General features: G+C 49.9%; 9 protein-coding genes and 1 non-coding gene across 10 annotated transcripts; 2 read left to right on the top strand and 8 right to left on the bottom strand.

The window, feature by feature from the left end:
* Window positions 1-673: 673 nt before the first annotated feature.
* Window positions 674-2,654, top strand: BO85DRAFT_504322 (uncharacterized protein; the record flags this gene model as incomplete). Its single annotated transcript, XM_025664296.1, has 6 exons — window positions 674-779; window positions 842-1,028; window positions 1,094-2,248; window positions 2,310-2,388; window positions 2,441-2,499; window positions 2,608-2,654. Exons 1-6 carry the CDS (start codon window positions 747-749, stop codon window positions 2,652-2,654), a joined length of 1,560 nt encoding a protein of 519 aa, XP_025511459.1. The 5' UTR covers window positions 674-746.
* A 904-nt stretch (window positions 2,655-3,558) lies between these two features.
* On the bottom strand, window positions 3,559-4,645 carry BO85DRAFT_381422 (uncharacterized protein; the record flags this gene model as incomplete). The annotated part of the gene is made up of 3 exons (XM_025656417.1): window positions 3,559-3,953; window positions 4,020-4,325; window positions 4,432-4,645. Coding segments are annotated over 3 exons (915 nt in total), but the record flags the coding sequence as incomplete, so codon positions are not given.
* Window positions 4,646-4,912: 267 nt separating this feature from the next.
* BO85DRAFT_504306 (sodium:solute symporter family protein) lies at window positions 4,913-7,464 on the bottom strand (the record flags this gene model as incomplete). The annotated part of the gene is made up of 12 exons (XM_025664295.1): window positions 4,913-5,122; window positions 5,183-5,679; window positions 5,728-6,046; window positions 6,093-6,263; window positions 6,311-6,361; window positions 6,406-6,592; window positions 6,639-6,722; window positions 6,765-6,864; window positions 6,914-7,100; window positions 7,148-7,205; window positions 7,251-7,326; window positions 7,359-7,464. The coding sequence occupies 12 exons, from the start codon at window positions 7,462-7,464 to the stop codon at window positions 4,913-4,915; spliced, it is 2,046 nt and encodes a 681-aa protein (XP_025511457.1).
* Window positions 7,465-8,100: 636 nt separating this feature from the next.
* Window positions 8,101-10,174, top strand: BO85DRAFT_471850 (LLM class flavin-dependent oxidoreductase). Its single transcript, XM_025662512.1, has 8 exons — window positions 8,101-8,314; window positions 8,362-8,502; window positions 8,545-8,767; window positions 8,823-8,835; window positions 8,886-8,945; window positions 9,014-9,570; window positions 9,630-9,807; window positions 9,856-10,174. The coding sequence occupies exons 1-8, from the start codon at window positions 8,248-8,250 to the stop codon at window positions 10,081-10,083; spliced, it is 1,467 nt and encodes a 488-aa protein (XP_025511456.1). The 5' UTR covers window positions 8,101-8,247; the 3' UTR covers window positions 10,084-10,174.
* On the bottom strand, window positions 9,833-11,997 carry BO85DRAFT_504298 (histidine phosphatase family protein; the record flags this gene model as incomplete). Its single annotated transcript, XM_025664294.1, has 3 exons — window positions 9,833-11,568; window positions 11,633-11,786; window positions 11,835-11,997. The coding sequence occupies 3 exons, from the start codon at window positions 11,995-11,997 to the stop codon at window positions 10,230-10,232; spliced, it is 1,656 nt and encodes a 551-aa protein (XP_025511455.1). The 3' UTR covers window positions 9,833-10,229.
* A 934-nt stretch (window positions 11,998-12,931) lies between these two features.
* BO85DRAFT_429267 (uncharacterized protein) lies at window positions 12,932-13,846 on the bottom strand (the record flags this gene model as incomplete). Its single annotated transcript, XM_025658244.1, has 2 exons — window positions 12,932-13,262; window positions 13,329-13,846. 2 exons carry the CDS (start codon window positions 13,844-13,846, stop codon window positions 12,932-12,934), a joined length of 849 nt encoding a protein of 282 aa, XP_025511454.1.
* A 598-nt stretch (window positions 13,847-14,444) lies between these two features.
* Window positions 14,445-16,546, bottom strand: BO85DRAFT_429264 (pepsin-like aspartic protease). The gene is made up of 3 exons (XM_025658243.1): window positions 15,980-16,546; window positions 15,608-15,917; window positions 14,445-15,545 (listed from the first exon to the last, which is right to left on the bottom strand). Exons 1-3 carry the CDS (start codon window positions 16,148-16,150, stop codon window positions 14,650-14,652), a joined length of 1,377 nt encoding a protein of 458 aa, XP_025511453.1. The 5' UTR covers window positions 16,151-16,546; the 3' UTR covers window positions 14,445-14,649.
* Window positions 16,547-18,799: 2,253 nt separating this feature from the next.
* On the bottom strand, window positions 18,800-18,913 carry BO85DRAFT_t251. Its single transcript has one exon. It is a non-coding gene; the product is annotated as a tRNA-Leu (tRNA).
* Window positions 18,914-18,964: 51 nt separating this feature from the next.
* BO85DRAFT_481048 (FMN-binding negative transcriptional regulator) lies at window positions 18,965-19,805 on the bottom strand (the record flags this gene model as incomplete). Its single annotated transcript, XM_025663043.1, has 1 exon — window positions 18,965-19,805. Exon 1 carries the CDS (start codon window positions 19,769-19,771, stop codon window positions 18,965-18,967), a length of 807 nt encoding a protein of 268 aa, XP_025511452.1. The 5' UTR covers window positions 19,772-19,805.
* Window positions 19,806-20,604: 799 nt separating this feature from the next.
* On the bottom strand, window positions 20,605-21,925 carry BO85DRAFT_492046 (uncharacterized protein; the record flags this gene model as incomplete). Its single annotated transcript, XM_025663756.1, has 2 exons — window positions 20,605-21,270; window positions 21,329-21,925. 2 exons carry the CDS (start codon window positions 21,923-21,925, stop codon window positions 20,605-20,607), a joined length of 1,263 nt encoding a protein of 420 aa, XP_025511451.1.
* Between the last annotated feature and the right edge of the window lie 245 nt (window positions 21,926-22,170).

Here is a 22,170-nt window from a genome sequence, read left to right as displayed (position 1 = left end):
CGCCGACGTGAAATGGACTAGTATTGCAATAGTTCAAGGACAAACAAAAAGAAAGACAAAGCCGAGCAGCCATTGTATCACAGAGATATAGTCCAAGATCCTGGCATATATCTTCCTTCATGCATGATCGCCTCAGATGGCGAATTTATGGAGCTATTGTTCTTTATGCATAGAGTATTCACAGGACAGCTGGAGACAATCGGCGTTGGTTCGATGTTAGTGGCTCGTGTCGTCCGCTGGGCTGCCTCTACCAGTTTCATAACTATAGAATACTTCCGGCAATGGATTCATATATTGGCATATTGTGCTTCCTTTCTTCCTTTTTGTATCATACTGAGGCAAGTGTGCGCGTAATGCCACTTTGTAGACACTTTGGGATGATGAAGGATATCTCCTGGGGTAAGATCAACAGCGTACCGGGCGCATCCGTCGATCAAGGCCGCAGCGGTTAGTTCCTCCGCCCAGAGTTTGTACTACTGCGTTTCTGATTTCGAGTAGCAGTAAGCATTCAGTTCCAGCTTAATTGAATTTCCCGTCGTGACGTTTAGTAGGCTTTCCAAATAATAGAAAATATAAATAACTGCGTTACACTGCTATCTAAAGGATTTCATTCACAAAGTTATCACATCAGCCACAATTTCGGGTATCTATCAGGCCCTCTACGCCCTCGCCTCTCGGGCCTCGAATTCCTTCATTTGTATTTTCTAGTTCCTTTGACAACGCCATCTCCTACAATTCCGTCGGCCATGGCGCAAGTTGGGAACTTCACCTGGAATAGCGTATGCATACTCCCTCCATATCTTTATCTTGGTCTCCTCCGTATTCTAACAGAACTTACCAGACTACTCCAGCGTCCACTCTCAACTTCGTACCCTGCTACCAGAACTATTCCTGCGCGCGTCTCGAGGTTCCCTTAGATTGGTCTGATACCACTAACAATGATACCGCCATTTTGGCCATCATCAAGCTTTCCACGGAGGTCGACCATAGTGACAAACGCTACGGTGGCTCCATCATAATCAACCCAGGTACACACTACTCCTACAACATTAGATAGCTTGAAAACCTTATCATGATTACTCATTTTCAAAAGGTGGCCCCGGTGATTCAGGAGTGCAAGAGATCCTCAACCGCGGGAAAGAAATCCAGAACATCGTTGAGAGCTCTAACAAGGAAGAGCGGTATTTCGATATCGTTTCGTTTGATCCTCGAGGCGTCGGAAACACCCTGCCCCCTCTGTCATGCTTCCCAGATCTTCTTTCCAGCTATCTCTGGAAGGAGGCTGTACAGACCGAAGGTCTAGTTGATAGCTCCGAGCATGCAGAAGACTATCTTTGGTCTCGCATGCAGGCTATCGGTACCGCATGTACAACTACCGCGAAGGGTAGTGCTGGTATTGGTCCCTACATGAATACCTGGAGCACAGCACATGATCTGCGCCATCTTGCCCAGTTACTGCAGCCCGATTCTAACCAAAATGCAAGGCTACAATACTGGGGCTACTCGTATGGAACTCTTCTAGGTATTACCTACGCCAGCCTCTTCCCAGACCAAGTTCATCGGATGGTATTGGACGGAGTGGTAGACGCACTAGGCTGGTATTCAGGACATCTCTCTACTTCCTTCCGCGATGCAGATCTCATAGTAGACAGTTTCTTCCGCTATTGCCATCGGGCCGGATATCCCCGATGTGCATTTGCTGATGCGTCTGCTAATACATTGTCTACCGATGAAGACGAAACAGAAGCGATAAGCTATCTTCAGAAGCGCCTTACTGACATTTTAGCAGACTTGAAAGTCACTCCGCTCTGGACTAGTCAGCCCAGTCCTGAAATTATCACATACTCCGATGTCAAAAATTTGCTCAAAACTGCCTTATATGCCCCGAATGATCTTTTTCCTATTCTTGCTACGATCCTATCAGACCTTGAACAGCGAAACGCAAGCAGCATGGCAGCATGGAAAGCTACTCTACGGGAGGAAACACAGCCCGCTCACTGCCTCGATTCTGCATGCCAATCTTCTGCTCCATGCCGTGAAGCCTGCCGCTATGGCTCTCGAATTGAAGTCACAGAGGGTATTGCGTGTCTGGATCTGAGTCAGAAATTATTCAATATCATGCAAGAGGAATATTCAGAACTATACCTCCAGCCAGTGATGGAGAGCAGCTACTGGATTGGAGATACATTTGCAGATTTCTATATGCAATGTGCTAGTTGGAAGGGTCAGGGTCCGGGGTCTTTCGAAGGTACGCTCACTGCACTGTCCATATTGCTGTTAGCTTAGGTGCATGCTAATTTCTCGGCAAGGGCCTATCGGTGTTCAAAATATGTCTACGCCTATTATTTTTGTCAGCAATACTCTGGATCCAGTAACTCCACTTGCTGAGTATGTCTGAAGTAAATTTTTGTCATTTGAGATATGCTAACCGCTTCATTAGCGCCCATGCTATGTCCGCCTTATTCAAACGATCCGTGGTGCTGGAGCAGCACGCTGAAGGTGTATGTTTATCCCGATTTCCCTCATGTATCCTCTTTGATTTATTGACATTCGCTGCAGCATTGCTCTTATGCTTCCCGTTCGGTGTGTACGGAACATCATATCAAGACGTACTTTCGCACGGGGGAGTTGCCGCCAGAGGGGACGCGTTGTGAGACGGAAACCCATCCTTTCTCGGCAGAGTGAGAAACAGGTCATTCTCGACGGATTAAGGAAGGACAAACTTGTGATGAGTTCAACAACATGTTGTAATTAGGTGAGTTGTGGGGAGGACTAGAGCAACTATTTAGAGAGGTGCCTCACAGATCGGAATATAATTCACTTCCGCATCTTAGTCTTGCGTACAATGTGATATCTTGTAACATACTCCCTGCCAGCCAATGCGGAAGCTATGTATCCAATCCTAATCGGTGTGGGCTGGTGTGAGCTAGTGTGAGTTGATGGCATCGAAATGTATACCATCGGAATACCATTGATTATGGTTATGTGACGATGATACCCTCTCGACAGTCATAAATTGCTTTGTAAATCTAGGCAGCATATCTTGAGGGCTGTGGAGCGACATGCTCACACATTAGGGTCAAAATCAAGGTGTGATAGGTACATTGCTCCAACTGCATGGTACGGTACAGTATTTGGTTGGATCTGCTTGTATTCGAAATAATTCTAGTACGGGCCGCTCGAGCGTCTGGTGTGTCGCTGGGTAGCTCTGCAGACCTTCAACGACTAGGAAGCAGGGCAGTACCTCTTTATATTTATAGGTCACTATAGAAATTCAAAATTGTGTCCACAGCGCCACCGCACATAAGTCTTAGAAGACTGCAGAAGTTTTACACCATATTCAGCAGACGGAAGACGGTGGAGAAAGACCTGAATAAGAACTACGTTCTATGGCCGTCTTACATTATTCCTGGCAGTGGGCATCTAGCCAATTATCCCTCCTCTGTTATAGTCAGTTGTAGTAGCCACATAATTCAAGTCCAATACAATTTGGCAGTAGACATCAATAGGGTCCTCTACCATTAAATGCATACTCAGTGTCGACTAGTATGGTTACCATCACACCATGTGGGCCATAAACCGTACGGAATATACCACCACCCCGAGCTTTGCATGTCTCTGGCCCTCCTCGCTGAAACCCCATGCATCGGCGACTTTGTGGTCCGGTCGATAAGTTGGTCTGGAGGACCAGGTGGCAATTGCGTACCTGCCGGGGACGACTCGGAATTCAAAAGTCAACTCGGTCTCCGCACCAGGGTGGAAGTAGATGGATGATAGGCGGGGCATATGTTGGACTGCTAGGCCCATAGAGATGAACAATCGATGAAAATGCTCGATTTCAATGACAGGCTGTGATGGATGACTATCGTCTGGATGATCATGGCCTTGTTCCCATTGCTGTACAGTAGCGATCCGAGCTTGAGCTTCTTCGGTTGGAAAAGTGAGCCAGTTCCCTGATCCGTATAATCTCAGCTTCTCCACAAATATATAATCATGTATCTGTCCCGCTCAAGTCGTACCTTCATCAGTCCAGCAAGTGACGTTGTGTAATGATATAGTCTCCAAGTGTGGCCAGTACACGACGGGAAGAGTAGGCTGCCCTTCTTTGTTGAGGGGGCAAAGGAAATCTAACATCAGCGCGGTATTTTCCAACTTCAAATCACGGAGACTTGCACTAGAATTCCTAATAGTTGTAGCGACACTCTGTGCCTCCAAAGTCAACACCTTCACAAGAGGCATGACAGTTCTTCCCAGTGTTTCGGTCTCGTTTCTGAGGGGGAAGACCTTCAGACTGCGGGGTAAAATGGTAGATCCACGAGGCACAGCTGATTTGCCAAAGAACAAGAAATTAGTAAGTGAACAATCCGATGATTCTGTATAATGCTGAAAACGAAAAGATGGGGGCTCAATAGACAAAATACTTCTTCATACCTAAGCGTCTGGCACGCAAATACTCCAGTTCCTCCGGCCTTTGCGGATAACCCAGAATCATACGCAACCCCGTGATGTACGGGCAATGCTTTACAATGTCGTATATTGCCTCCGCATAAATCTGGTGGTCCCCAAGTCTGTCATATGGGTTGCAAAGGCCCGCAAAGAAGACCTTATCCAGGTAAAGTATGTTTAGTAGCATGGAGGCTGAATGGTGCGAACTTGACGGTTCATTCACTTCATTCACCAGCCTAAAACCCACTATTTCCACGTCGATATATATATAGACAAGCAACCGACTCGATTATAGTAGTGATGAAGTCTTCAAACTGAATGACAAACGACAGCGGTCTCTTATAGACATTTACACGCGCTAAAATAGCGTCACCACTTAACATTCATATTTGCTGCCGATCATGGATAGGCAGGATCCATAGACATCCCCCTGTGACTCGGAATGTTCCACAAAATTACACTATAATCAAGACTTCTCATTCACTCTGAACACCTCGGGAGAATCATTGGTCACTGATGGCACTGATGAGGACGTGACTGCATTCTTCCTTTCACGCAGCCCTCGAGATATTTGCATCATCTGCTGCACTCCCCCATCAATAAGGGGATAGAATATCGCCACGAGCATTGTGATCCACAACCAGATAATTCCTACAACGACCCAAGCAGTGAAGAACTGACATTTTGTTAGCACTTCACCGATCATCATGGGTGAGTAGTGGTGACAAATACTCACCCTCTTCCCAAAAACATATTTCGAGCCGTACATCGGCAGTGGCCACAACACCCAATGGCCCAAGAAAGTTGCAATCGACCAATATGCAGCAATACGACCCCATCTCTTCAACTCCTGGGGATTAAACGAGGACTGAGTGTGCTGTACTTCACTACCTTGACCATTCACCGTGATATCACTATCACTATCCAGTCGCTCGAGTCCCAGCTTCTCTTTGCGGAACTCCGCCCAGTCATACCTTTGTGGTTTGACTAGGGTGATCACGACAGAGTAAACTATTGGCGAGAAAGCAGATGCTACAGTTCCGTAGACGCAAGGTAGAATCTGTCCTGTTGAACTGACAGATACTGCACCATAAAAGTGCTGCGCTGTGCCAAGCCACACCCCGATGCCGGTCGCCATTCCCAGAATTGGGGACAGAATTGCGGCTGCCCTGTTCTGTCGGCGCCAAAGGATCGTGAATGCCATAGGAAAAATTCCAGGACAGGTTACCACACCTATTTTCATAAGTACTTGGACCAACGTCAATTGAACTGGAGACTTACCAAGCATATATAGTGTCCAGCCAAGATCAATACCGACGTAATGGAGCATAGTGCTGAATCCGGCAGAAAAGGCAGCGAAGAAAATGACACCAAAGTGACTGGCACGGATAATGTCTCTGTCTGATGCATCCTTGTTGATATATTCTCGGTATACATCAAAGCTTAGGATAGAGCTGACGGCGATGACTTGCGCAGAGAGGGTCGAAGTTACTGCCATAAAGGTGATAAGAAGGACTGCCGCCGCCCCGCCTTTCCCAGCAATAGTCATGGCTGCGTATGGAAGGACAAGGCCATTACTGACTTCCGTGGAGGTCATGCGCTGCATTAATTAGCATCGTCGACGATCAAAGGTGGACAGTACCTACGCGGGGATACGTCGGAAAGGAAGACGTGTTCTCGAGGCCTAGGGCAAGAGAGCTCATGATGGTTCCTAGAGCCCAGGGAATGGCAAAGTAAGCAATCCCACCGATGGTGTATCCCGGTACTACAGAGGAGGGGGCGGCGGAGAATGCTTTGATGAAATAGCTAGTATCCATCTGACAGAAGTGTTAGTCATTCCTGAGACTGGTGTGTTTATACTTACAATCACTAGGCCGAAGTTGGAGCAAATATGAAGAATTCCGAACAGGATAGCCTGGTTTTGTTAGCAAAGACAACGACATGGACTATAGTACGTACACCCTTCGAAGTCATAGTCAGGTATGTCCCATCTTGATTTCCAGACACAGGATGGCGCTGCGCGGCGGCTTGCACGAGCTCATATAACCTGCCGATCGAGCCGACCTCTTCAAATGTAAACGCTTTGATCGAGAGATAACATGCGATGACGAGGATTATTGCGGTGTGAAAGTAGTCCGTAAGGAATCTTCTCTGGTAAGCATAGTGTACGCTTTCTTTAGCTAAACACTTACGTTGCTTTGATGCCACCTACGAAGGTGTACACGGTAACACCAACGGGCAACAGGAACGTCGCAGCGATGATGTGCATTCCAGTTCTATGCGGTTAGTTAAATTCGAAACTTCAGCGAAACACTCACATAGCTGATATAACGGCGGCAGCGCCCAAAAGCATGTTAGCACACGCGAAGATGTTGTTGATCAAACACAGTGTCATGAAGACCACGTGTGCAATGCGACCTGAGCACATCAGCATCAGGTCGATCGGTATAGCTTCCATGCAGCCTACCATATCGGATTCGGACCACTTCGAGGGATGTATGCGCATCCGGGATCTTCCTCTTGCAGGATATCCCGATCAAGGCGAAAAATACAATCATCGGACTGCAGCCTGCAGCAAACCAGAAGGGGCCAGCCACGCCATAGTCATACCCCACAAAGGATGCTCCTAGCATTGCTGTTGTCCATAACCAAGACTGTCTACTCAGCAGATGATGGATCGCTATCAAGGGTGAACTCGTACCGATATTACTGCGGATGCTGTCAAGCCGGTCCTAACGGTGCGATTGGCAGTCATGAACCTGAAGGATTAGCAGGTATAAGACCAAAACTGTAATCGGACATACATCTCGGTTTTCTTGTTGTCTTCGCCTGTTGTTTCTTTGAGTATTCTGGTGATGACCATCATCACTGTTTTGTCAGCTGCATCACTTGCCTATCTTCGGTGAACATACCACCGGCGATGATGAGCCCTAGCACCACGACAATAACATATCCAACAGCCTGGGACAGTGGCGGCTGCACAGATGCCCCTGCTGCACGAGCTTGAATTTCTGACATCTTGTCAAGATACTCCAGTGGTTAGACAATGCAGCACTCAACAGCGGCAGAAAGACAAGGCTGACTATGTGGAGGCACCCCGGCAAATGTACTTTTAAGATCTACAACACAGCACACGTTATCGCTATTATCACGCTATCCGCCGATCATTGTATGCTACAGCGAACATCGTGTTCCCTGATGATACGATAGCCTATGCATATGAGGTGCTTGGACCGTGTTCCAAGATCCTGGAGATAATATATCTGGATTTGAAGTTATTCGGCCGATATACGTGCATGATTGTCCGTATAGCGTAAGGTCAATAAAGTTAAGTTATTGCGTGACAGGGACGATAGTTGGCGGAAGAGGACCAAAGATAGGGCAGGGGTGGATGCTCCGGGAGCCCGAGGTGGCTTGTGCCAAGTTTTCGACCAACTACCGAGGTCATGTAATTCTCAGCCAGAAATCGTTGTGTTTAGATTCCAGATAAAGAGATTCAGAATGATCCCTGCTCTTATTTGGGGCTGTATTAGATATGTGATTCCCCATTAATGGGCGACCCCTCATCTCCCCATCACGTCATCCCGGCCCACTGTGATGCTACTGAACATCCCCTCCGGCGAGGTCTGAATTGCACACTTATGGTCCATACTTATTCGCGGTTGATCTCTGAACGATATCTTGATAATTAACTGGCCTTATTTTCTTATAGTTCATATCGAAGACTCAGCATTTGCCGGTTCGAAAAGCCTAAGCCAGCACCTCTCTCCCGCCAACCTAACCTCCTATCTACCCTCCACAATGGCTACCGACAACGCTACATCTCGACCCCGCAAACAATTAATCCTCAATGCATTCGTTGAAATGTGTATGCAGCCCCAAATCTATTCTTCTTCAATCGCTAACATACCCCAGGTAGTGGCCACCAGTCCCCAGGACTGTGGCGACACCCAGAGGACGAATCGCACCGATTCAACGACATCGACCACTGGATTGAGCTCGCAAAGCTTCTAGAATCCGCCAAGTTCCACGGAATCTTCATCGCAGATGTCCTAGGTAGCTCTTATCCCCAAATATCTCTAGAATATGCATGAATAGTAACCTCCCCAGGCGGCTACGACGTGTACAAAGGCCCCCGCAACCTCGAACCAGCCATTGTATCTGGCGCGCAATGGCCCGTTAACGAGCCATTGGCTGTCGTACCTGCCATGGCGGCCGCGACACAAAATATCGGCTTCGGGGTGACAGTCACAACGACATATGAGCAGCCGTATCATCTTGCGCGTCGGCTCTCTACTATTGATCATCTCACTAAGGGACGGTAAGTCACTCTTCACGGCCCTCGTCGTCACTACCAAAACTAACACCAAAAACAGGATAGGATGGAACGTAAGCACCACCCACCCAACTTATAATAATCACCAAACTAACCAACCCAGATCGTAACGGGCTATCTCGACTCCGCAGCCCGTAACCTAGGCCACACCCAACAACCCCAGGTACCCTAACCCTCCCACCCCACTCACTCACCCACCAAAAACTCACCCTTGATAATAACAACCCACAGCACGACGACCGCTACGCTCAAGCCGAAGAATACATCAAAGTGACCTACAAATTATGGGAATCCTCCTGGCGCTCCGACGCCGTCGTGCTGGACCGCACCCGCGGAATCTACACGGACCCAACCCGAGTCCGCGAAATTAACCATACCGGCAAATACTTCACCGTCCCCGGCCCCCACATCTGCCAGCCCAGTCCACAACGCACACCCGTGATTCTCCAAGCGGGGACATCCAAAGCCGGGAAGGCGTTCGCGGCACAGCATGCCGAGGCGATCTTTGTGGCGGGACATAGTCCGTCCGTGGTGGCGAAGAATATCGCGGAGATCCGGGAGACGGCGAAGACGCAGTTTGGCCGGGATCCCGCGGGGATTAAGTTCCTGGCGCTGTTGTGTCCGGTGCTCGGGAGGACGGAGGAGGAGGCGTGGGAGAAATTTAGGTATTTTAGGAGTCTTGGGTCGATTGATGGTGCGCTGGCGTTGTTTGGGGGCTGGACTGGGATTGATCTCGATCGGTATGGCGAGGATGAGGAGTTGAGGCATGTGGAGAGTAATGCTATTCGGTAGGAGCTTCTTGTGTTTGGTGATGGGTGGGAGAAGTGCTGATTGTGTGATGTGATAGGTCTGCCGTTGAGGGTTATTCCAAGGCTACCCCGGAGGTTGAGAAGTGGACGAAGGCTACTGTGGGTCAACATATCACGGTTGGTGGGCTGGGTGCGACGCCGGTGGGAACGCCGCAGCAGGTGGCGGATCAGATGGAACGGTGGGTGAATGAGGCAGATGTGGATGGGTTCAATCTGGTATGTTCCTGGAGAGGGCTAAAGAGTGTAGTTGGCTAACAGATCCAGGCGTATGCTATCAAACCCGGCTCCTTCAAGGATATTATCGAGTTGCTGATCCCTGAACTCCGTAAGAGGGGCCTCTTCTGGGATGACTACCCTGTCAAGAAGGGAACGTACCGCGAAAACATCTACGGCAAGGAAGGGCAGAGCGGCCCGCCGGCTGATCATCCAGCTGCAAAATATCGCTGGCATGCGGGCGTCGAAGCAGCGGATCATCCAGTTCCTGAGAACTGATTGGTACACGGGGATGCAATGCTACTACATTACACAAAAACTGCTATTTTAGATCTCGTATCTCTCATATTCCAACAGATACTATATGCCCATACCACACTAGCCTCTGTGCATCACACTATATGATATATCATCGAAATGCAGCGTCAAACCGGAACACCATCAGTCACAGTCCCATACTCAGTCACAGTCCAATTACCAAAACAAGCATACTCAAACTGAGACCTTTCCAAACTCCTCTTCTGAACATTCATGAACGTAGACAGCTCGCACCAACCATCATCGCGATACTCACATTCCGCAAAGCTAGAATGCAGAGGGAGCGTGCGCTGATTCTGCAAAAAGTGAACGTAGAACGTTTCCCCGGTGCCATCCACATAGGCATTTGTCTGATCACCCACAGGACGCGTAGCAGCCACCTTATGAGGCGTCTTAATGATCTCAATATTCGTCCGTCCACCGAAAGGAACGATATTACTAGCCTTGAACTGCTGGTATAGAGGTCCAGTAGGAGGCAGGTATTGGGAGAACTGCCTGAATCCAAACGCAGTGAGAACAGCGACTATACCCGCATCATGCGAGAAGTCAAGGTAGAGATTCTGATCCGTCGGGAAGGTCACAGGATTAGTGTCCAGGGTCATGTTGGCATTGGTGCCTGTAGTCTGGAGTAAGTGACCCTCCACATGGGCGAGAAATTCCTCTACCCAGGCAATTCCCTGCGCGCGGCCCGCGGGACAGGCGAATCCGACCATGTTGGAGAATTCAATATCGAAAGAGTAGCTGAAGTTTTCGAATTCTTCAAAGGTGAAAAGCTCGCAGAACTGGCTGTAGCCGTAACTGATGGTCTCGTAGGCGCACATACTCTGCGCGTTGTAGCTGTCGGTCGTGGTCCAGTTATAAGATCCAGTCAGAGTGTGGAGTGCTTCGGTGCGCTCTTTGAGATAGATGTTTTTCCATGTTGATAGGGGTGTGGCGGAATTGTAGGCCATGTACTCTAATGCGCGGGTGCAGGAGTAGGTCCCAATTAGGGAGTTGTTGTAGCCAACACCTTCTATTATTGGTAGTAGGTTAGCCTTTTCTGTCCATTCGAGGCCAAAGAAGCCTGCGAGGAAGTTCTCTGCGGATTTGAGCATGCGGTCCTGGGTGGTGGTGCGCGCTACGAGCTTATGGGCCGAGCTGGAATTGAAAAGGTGTCCGTAGTTGTAGAAGTTTAGGACGCCGCTGTCATAGAGCTCCTGACGGCCTTTGGGGACGAGGATCTCTAGACCCAGTCCGTAGTCCCAATCGTTCAGGAAATAAAGTGGGCCGGTGAAGTTGTTACCACTAGCGGTAGAATTGATGATTCTCTGGGCCAATGAGGCCAGACCTTCCGAGGATGAAGGATACCGAGAACCATGGCGGTGAATCATATGCATCTGAGTGATGTTGGACCCTTTCGGGAGAGGATATTCATCCACACCGAAGCCATCGGGTACATGGTAAGGGCTGTATGAGTTAGTAATGGATTTAATGTCGAGAACAATGGGGAATCCATCATTAAGATATGTACCTTAGGTTGCCCATGTAATGGAATATATTGCGGCCAGCAGCCCCCTTTATCGGCTCGCTTGTTTCCAGCGGGTCATTGGGAGACAGAGTCTTTTGTCCAAATGGAGCAGGATTTGTCTCGGCTAAGAAGGGAGCAACCCCAGTTGCAGTGGTGCCTTCTGAAGTCAGCCTAACCCAAGTCTGCAGAACGACTATGTACATACCCTGATAGCTCTCGGGCGTGGTCTGAAACCAATCAACTCCGGTTGCGGTAGCTGAGGGACTAGGAGTCAGTGGAGTTGAGCTCTGTGAGGGGGCTTCAATGGCAGCAGCATCAGCTATAGAGGCTACTGCCAGTATAGATAGGGTAGTGAAAGTCTGGTGCATGTTGATACTCCCACTTTATTGGCAAAAAACCGTTCAGTCAGTAATAACACCAGCAAGAGGTGGGTGCGATGCCAATTTGTAGGCATTCCGTGCTCTAGGGGAAGCAAAGAAATGCAAAGCCATATACATGTCCATCACTGTGTTGTGCATTATTGTGTATACGGCATGCTCAGATACCGTTGGGGTGTACCAGCAGCTGCAGAGTATCGATGCACGTGGGCATCTCCTTGATTCAAAACAGCCACGGCACCACAAGATAGGGCATCTGTCATGTCTCGGCTGCAGCCATCATTTCGCTTACATGGGGTGTGGAGACGCGAGTCGTGCCCCAGGCTGAATGCAATCCTTCTCCCGGGTCCTTGCATTTCGCTGCGTCAGCCACTCGACCTTTGTAAGATAGATCTCCTGACGCTTGAACGTTCTAAGTTCTCATCGGCAAGCAGGAAAAGCACGTGGGCTTACCGAGTGGTGATTATCTTCCCACTATCTGCTAGTAGGTTTTAGGGCCTCGGCATCGGCTGTCGGGTGGCCTAACTTGCACTAGACATGTATACCTTCTGAGCTACATCATCTATTCGATCACAAAGTGGCGCCATGTTCGGACCTGGTCGACGTCCGTTCTATGGTTGACATTTGCATTAAAGCATAACAATGGGCCATGGCAGCTAATTCCTGAGCCGACGCGGCTTGGGTCCTATACAGCGTACCAGATGTTGACAATGACGGAATAAGTACACTGTGCACTTTAGAAAAGGAAATCCGCAGTATATTTGCAAGGATTCCTATAATCATCATTTCGTCTCGTCATCTTATTAATTTTTACCTAGCATACGACTTCTGTCAATGTACTAATTTGTTGATGTCTAGAATAGTATCAGCCCACTACATAGCACCGAACTAATCTTGACTCAAGACAGACTGCCTCTCAGCAGAATTACTTCGCCGTCTTCTTCACCCCCATAAACCAATGCACATTCGTAGTCGGATACATAACCGGCGACTTCCCCGACCGAAACTCCCAGTTCTCCAAACCAGGTGCATCCGTCCGTCTGACCAGATCGTGGAGTTCATCCGAAGTCCGACAGCGCATGATAGACACAAAGCCATCAAAAACCATCAGCAGAGGTGCCAGAGGCAACACAAATGTGAAAATCAAATGTAAGGGCGACCGCCAGAATCGGAGCAGAGTGTATTGGCATGCGATCAGTATCAGGCCTGGTAATATTAGCATCGAGCTGAGATCGCGTGCGGTGAGTTCGAAAATACTGATTATCTTTGTTAGTAAGGTTGATACTCAATTTGAAGACATGGGTATGGGGTTAATGACATACATGAATGCATCAGCCGACTCAATCGCACTCCGCAACATGGGTACAGCAAGCGGGTCGTCGAAATGATGGAAAGCTATGTTGAACATTCGGCATTCCTTCCGGTTTTGTGGGACCAATCGACCACATTTTGACGCATCGACTGGTTCAGAGATGTATGAGATATTTTCTTGCTGTTTGGTGAGAGCAGCCCATTCGCGAGGGTGAGGATTGAGGTCGGTCAGCAGGAACTGGGCTGGAGGGAGGTGCTGAGCCCGCAGGCGGGCGTTGAGAAGTTTCTCAAAGGTGGCGGATGGGCCACCGGCGCCCGAGCCCAGATCAACAAACGTGAAGGACGAGAGGTCGGGGAAGTTATCTGCAAGAACTTCGCAGGCAACAACGGCTGAAGAAACCTTGGCGACTGGCGGTAGGCGCAAATTCCAGCAGTGGGTAAGGCAGAGCTGGGCATATTCGATCGCCTTGTGGGGGCACCATGGCTGGTCGGCGATCTCGAAGAGGTGGAGGCGGGGGAGGAAAGACATGGTGACTGTCGAAGAGAAGACTGGTCGGGATAAGGTTGGGATGAAGATATATCAGATTCTTATCTCGGCTCGGCGTTGCTTCATTTCGCCCCATCCAGGTTCTGCGTGAGTTTGCTTCCTTTCATTCGAGTAGGATCTCCTTAATGCAATCCTGGTGATGAACAATTAGGTTGCTCCCGGCCGTCTACAACAAGCCCGTTAATGCCGAACTTTCTAATTGACGAAGGAAACACTGCCAGAGGAGGGGGATCTTCAGGTTCGAAATGATAGTCGGACAAGATTGGTGAGGTTGACAGGCACAAAACCTTAAACGCCCTACTAACGTTTACACTACGTCATCATCCGAATAGCATGCACTGATCATAAAGATACTCAATCCTGTAACCAGAGACTGAAACTGACTCGTTACAGCCACATCCCATATAATAAAGTACGACGAAATTTCAAGAAAGCCGTTCTGATCTTGTCAGGCTACCAACTCCCCGGTCGCGGGTGGCCATCAACGGTGTGGGTACAGCCCAATGAGATAGGTCAAACCGGCGTGATATGATTATTATAGTAGCAAGGGGGTTGACAGATCATCACAAAGTATGATTGGCTCTTTTAACTGGCTTCGTGCCGATCGGACCAGCCACGCGGCAGTGAAACAAACTATTCGATCAGATCTTGCATTCCGAGTTTCATTCAACTGAGCATCAAACGACGGGATATCAAGCTAAAAACAGAAAAACTAACATGAAGTAAGGGGCAAAATTAAGAAGGTCTATGATATATCATCAAGATGCAACGTGAAATCTCTATATTTACAGAACCAAGAAAACGCCAACCACGACTCCCGCCACCAGCGAGGCAATCTGGCTGCGCGGCACTGTAGCCGAACTCTCCTTGTCCGACTTGTCGCTCGAGCCCGTCGAGCCCGTCGACGTGGCGGCCGGTTCCGTCGCTCCCGTCGCCTTGGGCACGGCATCGGATCCCGTGCCGATCTCCAGGACATGGTCCTCGCCGGGGTCGAAGTTGGCCTTGGCCAGGGAAATCTCGTTGTTGCCGAGATCATAGACAACGTATGCGCTGCGCAGGAAAGTGTCGCCGAGAAGGGCCTCATTCTCGATCACTGACAGTCCGAACGTACAGATGTTCATGTCGGTCATGTCGGAAGTGGTCTCGAGGATCATCTCGCTGATGTCAACGCTCATGTTGAAGGATCCAAAGTCGAAGAGGAAGGTGAAGTCATCGTCCTTGACGGAGCACTCGATTACTCCGTAACCATACTCGCTCATGTAGGTGGCACCGACGGCGTCGTAGATGCTGGCTGCGGCGGAGGTCGGGAGGTAGGTCAGGGCAGTGCCGCTATCCAGCACGGCGGGGATGGGGAACTGTGTGGCGCTGTTGTTGACCGAGACGGGGTTGCCGTTCTTCTCGAGGTGCACGGCCGTCAGGTTGACAGCGAACTCGATGTACATGTCCTCGATAGAGACGATAGGCAGGGTCTGCAGGCTGCCGTAGTACTTGGCGGTGTTGACTCCGCCGAACAGGATGGTGCCTTTGCCTTCGTCGAGATCATCCAGCCAAAGACTGTAGGCCGGCCAGTTGATCACGCCTTGATCGACGAGGGCTTCGGGGAAGTTGGTGTATTCACCACCACCACCGTAGCTCGAATCGCTGGCTTCATTGGAGGCGTATCCAATACCGAGGACGCCCTCTACATGAAAAGCAGTTAGCAAATTGTGGAAACAAACTGGTGAGGGTACAGTGGGAACCTACCCTCGGAGTCGCCGTCATATGCGACGGCAAATTGAAAGTTCGTCAGAGTGACATTGGAAAACTTCAGGGTATCGTTGACATAGTCGCCCGTGGCTTCGCTGCCGTCGACATACTCGATATAAAAGTCATCGTTCACGAAGGTGTAGGTGGAAGATTCGCTCGAGTTGTAGGAGCCGTAATCGGTACAGGGGCAGGCGGACGCGTTGGCGCCATTGACCCAGAGATCGCTGCTGCCGGTGTCCAACGTCACACTGACTTCCTGGCCGGGAGTGCCGAGGGTGAGGTTCATCGTGTAGCCAAGATTTGTCGCCTAGAGACGTGCATTAGCGACCGTCACAATTCCCCTGATTCGGACTCGGGATGTCAACATACCAGGTTAACAAGGTCGGCCGAAGCCGTCGATCGCTTCCGGCGGGACCGGTCGGCGATCTGACGACGTTCAAAATTGAACTGAAGCGTAGATGGTTCATCGCGCTCATGGATAGAGAGGGAATAGGCGGACTGGGCGGCCCAGGCCAGAGAGAGAAGGGTGGTGCTCTTCATGGTGGTGCTGTGATGATTTCCCTTCTCACGTAATTTGGGGGCGAACCTGTCGGGGGGAAGTTGGGGGAGCGGAGCGTCTTATATGGTCGGTGCAGAAACGATGGATTTGAATAAAACGTTGCCCATGGGAGGCGCAGGGAGGGGCACGGGGAAGTCGGAGAAGTGCTCAGCCTTGCGCGGTCGCTTCGTCTTGGCCTGTTCCTGAGTTTTTTAACAGAAAGCCATCCAGCGCCAGAGACCCGCTCCAATGTCAGCCTTCAGACCCTGGGGCTGTTGCTTTTTTGCTGACAAGCGCTGGGCTGTGAAGAGGCTCTTGTCTGGCAACCAACGAATCCCATAAGGGGGAAACTTAGACAAGTGGGTCGTTGGCAGGCAACCATCAAATGAAGAACTGTTCTATCCGCCACCCCGAGGAGGAAGAAGAAGAACTGCGAGACTATTCCCTCCCTCGAACTAGTGGATAGACGGGGGTTTACTCCGTCGGTCATACCGGAAATGATGACTCTTGGCAAAAGCATGACCTCTGACATGGCATCTTGACTAACTACAACATGAACATCATAGCCATTTTGCTATTGAGATGACAACTACATGCTGTTCACCACTTGCAAACCCAGCAGTGACGACACCCCAACGTGGGATGGCGTGGCTTCGCATCGCTCGGATGCAGGCGGAGACACCCGATTCCTCGACCGGCGCTAAATCTTGCCCTCATTAGTCACCGCGGACTTGCTCCCCTATCCAATGACATGGTGTCATCCGCGCCTTTCCACGCCTGCCAGAAATTGCGGTCGATGGAGTTTGTTAATAAGCCATCACGGTTAATGTTAGCTAACTAGCCGTCCTTCAACTGGAACAAACATAAGACAGTTGCTATTAAAGGTTTAGCATTTGGCCATTTGAGTTTGTCGGTCCTGACAGGTTTCACAGCCTTGTTCAACGGGCCTTGACACAGTACAATGCAATTTAATCCCTGGCAATAGCGCCTCCTTCGTGGTTATCGGCCCGTTCGCCTAGAGATCAAAGAGCTCTTGGCAAGACCCTGATTCGCACCCTGGCCGTGAACTGCTATATCCACTTCGTATAAGGTGGATCGAGGGGCTAATTCTGCCGTTATCATAAGCAGATTTTTACTATCATGCTCGTGGTGAAAGGGGTAATTGGAGTTTACTGGACTTCTTATTTGACCTTATGACGGACTCGAACAACCGGGAGATGTGATGCAGGGCACCCAATCCTAGCAATCGATCTCTACAAATAGAAAGTAACTACTCAAGCTCGGAAAAAAAGCAGAAGTTCGATAACTCTAAATGCCATTCTCACCTTACGAGAGAAGTCAAATTAGGGTCCACTATATCTATCTCTCCAATCTCGATAAATTCCCTAACCAATTCAGTCCACCCAGCGCTCAGTCCACCCGTCCGCTGATTTTCCTATTATTGAAAACCCAAACTAGTGACAAACCGCCTCATACTCTCATTTCTCTTATCCACGATAGTTCACTTTCACTACTACAGCTGCCTAATCCGGTTATCCTTTAGATGAAGCTATCTATCACTCTGGCTCGGTTCATTGTGCCGACGGACTCCGTATCGGCCGTGAGCGCTTCAGTCGTTAGCCCTGACTTTAGATTCCTGGTGGCTCAAGCTCAAAATTAGGCTGAGGCAACAGTCGGATATGAGTCACCGATATGACGCAGAGCAGTATGACTAGACAACTAGACGAGCAGATGACTTTAGTGTCGACTATCCTTCCTTGGCATTATCAATATACGAAGCTTGTTAAGGCGATGCGGGAGATGTCGTGGGGGAGGAAACTGTCTACGAGGGGGCGATGAGCTTGGCAGAGTGTCGATTGCATTCACGATGATTCCAGACAGTGGCTGCTCAGAGGGGTCGGACTCTGTGGGATTTCGATGTCGAAAACTTCCTTGATCGGTGTACGAGACATTACTGCCACTCTCCTGGTAAATGCCAAACCAATCTGTCATATCCATATAATGATTCGCGATGGTGCTAGGTATGCTAGTGGCCGGTCTAGTCTACTCTAGTAACAATCATTAAACATGGTGATAAATTGTACAGCTCCGTCGGAAAGCCGCAACATGATATATGCAGCTCTAGTGGGGAAATGATAAAGCACTCTTTCCAAGCATGCCATGTAAGCCACAGTGGGGTTCGAAGCAGCCAACACCAGTGTTCCTGGTTTTTTAATGACAGCATAGGGCTATTGCTTTTTCTCTGGGATACAGCGCCCGGTGTGATGCTGTTCCTATACCGCCATTGTTTGGGATTTTCGGGTTGAAACTTGCCCCGTGACAATAGGGACCATATGGGTCTCGGGTATCTGTTTTTGATCTCGCTTGCTTTCTATGATGATGATAAGAGGAATATCAGTGTTAGAGGGGTTATCAGGTATTGACTCAGTCGTGATCTCTAAAGTGTAAATGTGGGTGGTTGGGTTGAGTATAAATGATCGGTGATAGATATATCGTATTCTCGCCAAGGATGATACAGAAGACATCGCCAAATAATTAGGCCAGCGACATCAAAACCAAACGAAAAACAGGATTTAAAAATCTATTCCCCTTCTAACTCTACAGTTTTGATACACGGGAGGTGTGAAAAGAAAAAAAAATACAAAAAGATATGACAAGAGTGGGATTCGAACCCACGCCCCTTTCGAGACTAGGAATGCTCCGAAGGAACATGTCTGATCAGATACACCTGACCCTAGCGCCTTAGACCGCTCGGCCATCTTGCCGTTGATGTATTTCATCCTCCAACTTACCCCCCATATTCCACACCTACTTTCTTATCTATCTCCAGGGGCATAATTCCTCACCATCCCCGCCACTCCCCTCGCAACATCCCCTCCCATCCCATCCAAACCCCTCAGTACCCCTTCCCGATCCCCTTCCCCTCGTTCCTGGCTCATCTTGAACTTCCCGTCCATGCGCTCCACTGTCACTTCGATCCCGACGATGTTCTTCTTCAGGATGTTGATGTATGCTTCTGGCGCTTCGTCGACGGTCCATGCTCGTGGACATGATTTCTCCTCCGGGTTGTTATGAGTATCACTGGTATTGGTGGTTGTATACCCCATGATATCCCCCTCACAATGCGCCGAGAGATCACGAAGCTGTTTATTCAGAAACATCGAGGCCTGTTGACCCCCTTCCCCTTCCGAACGGGGATTATAGATCCGCGCGCGGCCGTAGACTTGCACGGCGGCGTAGTTCCATGTTGGGGCGACTTTGCCGTTCTGGGGCTTGGTGGTGGTGTAGAAGTGCGGGGTGATGTAGCTGTGGTAAGGGGAGGTGAAGAGGATGAGGACTTCGGTGGGGAGGATGGCCTCAGATTGGGTGGCTAGGGAGTCGAGGATGGCGGCGCTTTGGGGATTGGCGCGGGCGATGTGGCCGCGGAGTTTGATCTTGTTGTTGATATCATCAGTGGTGGTGGTGGGAGGAGGGATGTCGAGAACCCAGGGGATGTGGGTGGATTGGAGTAACGGGTGTAGAGGGGAGGGAATGGCGGTGGTGAGTACGCCGAGAGGGTTTTGTTGGATGAAGGTGTGGAGGGTTGAGGGGGTGGAGTCGGTGTAGATTTCTTTCATGTACATGATGGCTGTATGTATGCATATGTATAACTGGGAGTAGGGTAGAGATAGATAGATGAGAGGTGCAATCAGGCTGGAAGCAAGGGGGAACAAGATGCAGATAACCTTAGATCTTGTCCCCGTGCGGGGTTTGGAACAACTCAATTATGGGGTTCATTCCTATTGGCTTGTCGGCTATGTTCCGAGTCTATGATGTATGGTACAGCATCATTGTGGTAATTCTTTTTGTTTACATTCGTTTGTACTTGTATCATGACAGTAAGGAAATATGTACAGTGAAGTGTAGATGGGCAGATGTTGTTGTCCTCCGCCAAAATCATTATCCCCAAGGAATATTAGCATGGGGGCCATTCTCATTCATTGCGTGGCCAGCGCAGGTCAAAGCGTTGCAAAGCCTGTCTGGCTTGGGTTATCGGTTAGGAGTTGGAAAAAAGAATTGCCCATTGTAAGTGGCATTTTATCGCCATGGGCTTTGCTTTCGAATAAACTCCGATGTGTTTCGCGGCGCATGTGGTATGACCGCGCCAGCTAGTGGCGGAGCTGGGTCGTCGCTAACCCAGTGAGGGTTTCGGTCCTCTAATGTGTACGGAGGGACCTTCAGGCAATGCCCGCGTCGGTCGCAAATCGGTCAGCGACGATTGCTTGCGGGCGCGCGATGCTCGCATATCTGTCGCGAGATGGATTGTCGCAAATGCAAAGGAATGAGAACACAGTTTTCTCAACTGATCGAGTAGTAGGATGGCAATGCGACTGGATTAAAATCTTATAAACCGGTCTCGGTGTTCGGCCGGTAATCTCGAATAGAAGGTGTAGAATCATCAGGGCAGCTTAGGAGTCTAATGGTAGATGCTGCTTCGCTCGCGTTGGCCACTTAGATTGCTTGATGCAGAGTCATAGGCCGCCTCATGGGTGACCTCGATCGTCGTGTGCTGCAGCACCACTCCCATCGGGGCCAGCTCCAACCCATCCTTGCCGATCATCTCCTCGGTGGAATCGCTGCGGCCGCGCGCAATCGTGGTGTTGGTCGGTCCCTTGCCATCGATACTGTTGCCATAGTGGTGTGCGACCGACGATTTGTTCGGTCGGCTGGAGTATTTGTTGCTGCTGCCATGGATCCTGGCTTCAGGCTCCAGCACCACGCTGCGGCGACTCAGTGTGTACATGAGGGAATCACAGAAGCCACACAGAGTCATGAAGGATCCGGCAAAGCAGAAGTAGAGAACGCTGGGGGAATGGCCACTGGCAGAAGCCATTCGACCTGCGGCAAGAGGTAAGGTAAGGCAGATATACACAACGGGATATAACGCCATGTGGAAAATGACACGCTTGAGTCGGGTCAGACTTTCGGAGTTGTGCTCGCCCAGAATGGCTGACTCGGCGATCCTCTTGCGCAGTTGAAGGAACATGATCGCGTACAGGACGACGGTGAAGAACTCCGAGGCGAAAATCCAAAAGTAGTGAGTCCACAGACGCATCGACTCGTACTTGGGGGTCATCCAGCACTGGAGTAAAAGAATGTTAGTGACTTACCGAAATATTGTAAAGAGAAGATCAACTTACCCAGGCTACAGCCGGATACCAGACGTACCGACCGTGTGCTGCGATCGGAATGACAGTCGTTATAACCCCAAAGAGCCAGAGCCCACAAACGATAGAAACAAAAAGACGGTGTGAGATCTGGTAGCCCAAGGTGACGTGCATGAAAGTGTGCGCAGCAATGGCGAGCACGAACAGACCACTCATGGGATCACCAATCTGCAGCCAAATGCCCTGCAAGAAGCATGCAGGGTCTGCGGCCGTCACCGAGTTGGTCTGGATCCATCGCAGACTGATGATAAAGCCCAGACTTTGGATGAAGTCAGCCAGAATGAGGTTGAACATGAGCACGACATATTGGTTGTAACCGATGTAACGTTTGTAGTGGCGTTTCCAGAAAATAAAACGATAGGTAAAGAAAGTCAACAAGGAAAGAGTACAAATGAGTGAGACGGTGGCCAGCGCCGAGATAACAATCAAGCCCTTGGTCTGCAAACTCGGCAGTGGGCTCATAACAGCCTCGCCCTGGGTACTCGACGAGGACGAGCGACGCTGCAGGGCCGGATTAGCCGCATGGGCGTCTGCCTCGTACAGTAAGGACTGGATCGCCAGGGACAGCATGATGGGGAAAGGTGACCGGGGGTGGAATTGTTTCAGGCTTCCTTTCCACCGACGGCATTTGACCTATATAACCGCTGTGTCCTTCCACCCCCTGGGGTTGGTCCTAGCAGGCAGCGTGGCCAGGAGCCCTCACCCGCTCTAAGTCCAATTAGGAACGTCGCGTCAAGTGTCGATCGAGGGTACCGTGGATTCGACGGATTTTACGGAAACGACTCAGTGCAATTACCGGGGCGGGTTCGGGCATG

Source organism: Aspergillus piperis (genome assembly GCF_003184755.1).
Source record: "Aspergillus piperis CBS 112811 unplaced genomic scaffold BO85scaffold_23, whole genome shotgun sequence".
Lineage (NCBI taxonomy): Eukaryota > Fungi > Ascomycota > Eurotiomycetes > Eurotiales > Aspergillaceae > Aspergillus > Aspergillus piperis.
Note: the sequence above shows the minus strand (reverse complement) of the source record. Positions and strands in the feature narration are given on the sequence as shown.